This window comes from Metopolophium dirhodum, chromosome 9 (assembly GCF_019925205.1).
Source record: "Metopolophium dirhodum isolate CAU chromosome 9, ASM1992520v1, whole genome shotgun sequence".
In the NCBI taxonomy this organism is placed as follows: Eukaryota; Metazoa; Arthropoda; class Insecta; order Hemiptera; family Aphididae; genus Metopolophium; species Metopolophium dirhodum.
The window spans coordinates 31,887,276-31,890,725 of NC_083568.1; the positions used below are offsets into that span (position 1 = coordinate 31,887,276).

At 33.7% G+C, this 3,450-nt stretch overlaps 1 protein-coding gene across 1 annotated transcript; it reads left to right on the forward strand.

Moving 5' to 3' along the window:
- Positions 1-1,501: 1,501 nt before the first annotated feature.
- LOC132953067 (zinc finger BED domain-containing protein 5-like) lies at positions 1,502-1,852 on the forward strand. Its single transcript, XM_061025615.1, has one exon. It carries the CDS (start codon positions 1,502-1,504, stop codon positions 1,850-1,852), a length of 351 nt encoding a protein of 116 aa, XP_060881598.1.
- Positions 1,853-3,450: the final 1,598 nt, after the last annotated feature.

The window sequence follows — 3,450 nt, forward strand, 5'->3', positions numbered from 1 at the left end:
GTGCGTTGTGTGAGTGGCCGTCCAGGTCGTCCAGGTGCTATACGCTGTGGATCGGCCAACCATATATACCTCCACCTCAGTCACTAATGCGTGGACATTCTGGATCGTTCAATGGATATCGTGACAGCTGGACATACTTCTGTAGCATAAGTTAGTTGTAAGATTATATCCAATTGTTGTGAGCTCTGTGGTCATTGCACCATACATATCCGACCACAGAGAGATATCCCCCCTCTATACACTTATATTGCATGGACCTATTTCCCATTGTATAACTTGTATCCTTCACACCCTCGTGTTTCGGCGCGTTTTGGTTCCTTGTTGTCCATCGTCGCGTCATTGCTACCCACCGTCAGCATCGTTGAGCTATGTGTTAAATTGCCTAATCTCCGAAGTAGGTGTTGTCATACTGTCGCTTCTGAAACGTTAATCATGCATGTAGTTTTGGTTGCCTATCCTTGACGCCTTCAATCTTTTCGGTAGATACAATCACTACAAGTTCAATCTATCGAATAGTCCTTCGCAATCGTCGGATACCCTACACTGTAGGGCCTACAGTCATAAAATAAAAAAAACAAGTGTAATCCGTTATCACCAAGTTTTTATTGAGTTAAACATAATACAGACAACGGTACTGTCTCCATTCCTCCCAAGTTAAACATTTTATACATTTTTAACTACAAAATAATTTTTTAATTTTAAATTTGATAAATTTTGTTAATATTTTAACTTTAAATGCTTATAAATAAAAATTAAGCCTATGTATTTTTAATACTTATCAGGAGCCTTATTTTAAATGTCCACGCTTTTTTACCCAACAAATAAAATTTTATTGACATATATTATATAAAAAAAATGGAAACTGAAAATTTCCGTAAACAGCCATTATATTTTGAAAACATTATCAAGTATAGGAATTGATAAAATAAACCTATGATATAAATTTCAAGTGTCTACGGTTATTGGTTTTTGAATTACAACAAAATAAGAAAATCGGTACTTGAGGAATCGACTGAATATAAAAACACGATTTTTTGGGGGGTAAAAGTTAAACTTGTATTTTAAGAACTTGTTATCCATTTACTCATGTGTATTATGACTGTAAATGATATTGTAATAATATAATATTGTTGTTAATAGTTTTGGGAAATACCTTATCTTATGTCCTAATGACACTGATAATTTTATTATCTTCAAATAATACTTAGAATATTACATTATATTGAATTTCCTGGAATTATTTTTGTTGTACAATTGTCTACACATTTTATATTCTATTATTATAAAATTATATCGATATTTAATTTAATGGTTTTAATCTTTTACCATCAGTCAGTCGTTCACTGTTTGTTCATTAGTGTACTTGTCTGTGCCGTCTACTGAATATCGATCAGTATTGTCGATTTTCTGATTATTTTGTGGTGAAGTAAAAGTAGGTGAGTAAAATAATTTTATATTTTTTTATGTTGGATTTTAATAATTTTCCTTTGAATCAGGAACCATGTCACAAGGGAAAAAACGGTCATACAAAGAAGCTTTTCTACAATGGGGGTTTACTAAGTTTGTTGATAAAAGTGTCGAGAAGCCTCAATGTGTTCTGCGCAACAAAGTTCTCACAACAGAAAGTATGAAACCAAGCAAATTAAAAGAACATTTTGAGAGAAGTCATTCTCAGGTTGCAGAAAAAGATATTGCATTTTTCAAACGTAAAGAAGATGCGTTAAAAAATGCAATGAAAACAAAAGCAAGAAACCGATTAAACTTGGAACACGACCTAAGATGTGCATTGGCCGAAACTGAACCGAATATTAAAGAAATTGTTAGAAAAAAGCAATATCAACCGTCTCATTAATGTTCATTGCCGTTATTCATTAGTCGTAATAAAAACTCTTATTTTATTTGTTTGAAAAAATAAAATAAATTATAATTATTAACATAATATATATTTTGTTTTGTTTTTTTTTTTACTCAACTTTTTTTTGGGGTCGGGGGTATATGTTAATATCTAACCTGACTTATGGGTAATAGCCTCAAAAAGGTTGGGGACCGCTGCTCTAATGACAGGGGGAAGCCCAGGGCAAAGCCGCCGGCAGTTTTAGTCAAGGTGGCTGCTAGTTCGTCATACACGGACACCGTTCGCGAAGTCAGGTAGATCAGCGAGGTAAACCTAGTAGAGCTGGGAGCTCAGGTAACCGGCATGTGCAAAACCAAGGTAGTATAATTATTCAAGGTGGCTTCTAGTCCTTTGCCGAAAGCAGCATTAGAAATATTTAATCCGAAGGGGACTACACCAAATTGGTAAGACCGTCCGTCATATAAAAAACTAGTATATTTGCGAACAGAGGGGTCAAGGGAAATCTGCCAATAGCCTGAAGAAAAATCGAGGGAGGAGAAAAATGCTTTATTATTAAATTTTGCTAAGATATCATCTATGGGAGGAGACGCATCACGTGTGGGGAGAATTATTGTATTTAGTTTGCGAGCATCTAGGCACAAGCGTATTGAACCGTCGGTCTTGACTACTGTAACTAGGGAATTATTATACAGAGAGTCTGATCGTTCGATCACCCCCCACTTAATCATTTTATCAATTTCCTTTCGGACTGCGGGTCGGCTAGAGAAAAGTACGAGATAGGGTTTAATTTTATATGGATCATGAGGTTTTACATTAAATTTAAATTGGACCACTTTTTAAAGTTGTTGGACACCAGAATTCAATATAATAACAATTAAAAATTTTTAATATGATTATTAGGTGAACAAACGAAAAATGTAGTGCTAGAAGAAAATGGTGATTTTAAAACTTAGAAAAGTTGTTGGAGTAATTTTCCTTCTTGTACGATGTGTTAACAAGTTTGTTGGACCACTTTTTGAAGTTGTTGGACACTAGATTTCAATGTAACGATAGTTAAAAATTTTTAATTGAGATATCATTTTTTTAAGAACCAAACTTAATTACTTAACACCGTTTAAATTCAGAATATTTTTTTAGTCGATGTCAAACAAAAGGCCAATAATGTCTCAAAACTGTTTAAGTATATTTTTGGATCTGTTTTCAGCGTTTTTTTTTTTATTCGTAGTGCTGGTTGTGAAGTTGGCACTACAAACTTTGAACTTGAATAACTTTTGAAATACGTTCCAACAAATTCCAACAAGTGTTCAACAATGTCCAACAATGTTATATGAGTATTGTTGGTAGAGTTTTTTTTTGTATATGTAGTGCTGGTCATGTAGTTGGCAGTACAAACTTTGAAATTGCATAACTTTGAATGTAGCTTCCAACAAATTCCAACAATTGTCCAACAACGTCCAACAAGTCCGAGTAGAGTTTGTTGGAATGGTTTTAGATTATTGTGCCAACTTTGTAGTGCCAGTTTCACGTAGGAGTAAAAGGGAGGAAATTAAATTTTGTTGAATATTATTAAGGGGGATGTCATTTAAAGCTATATT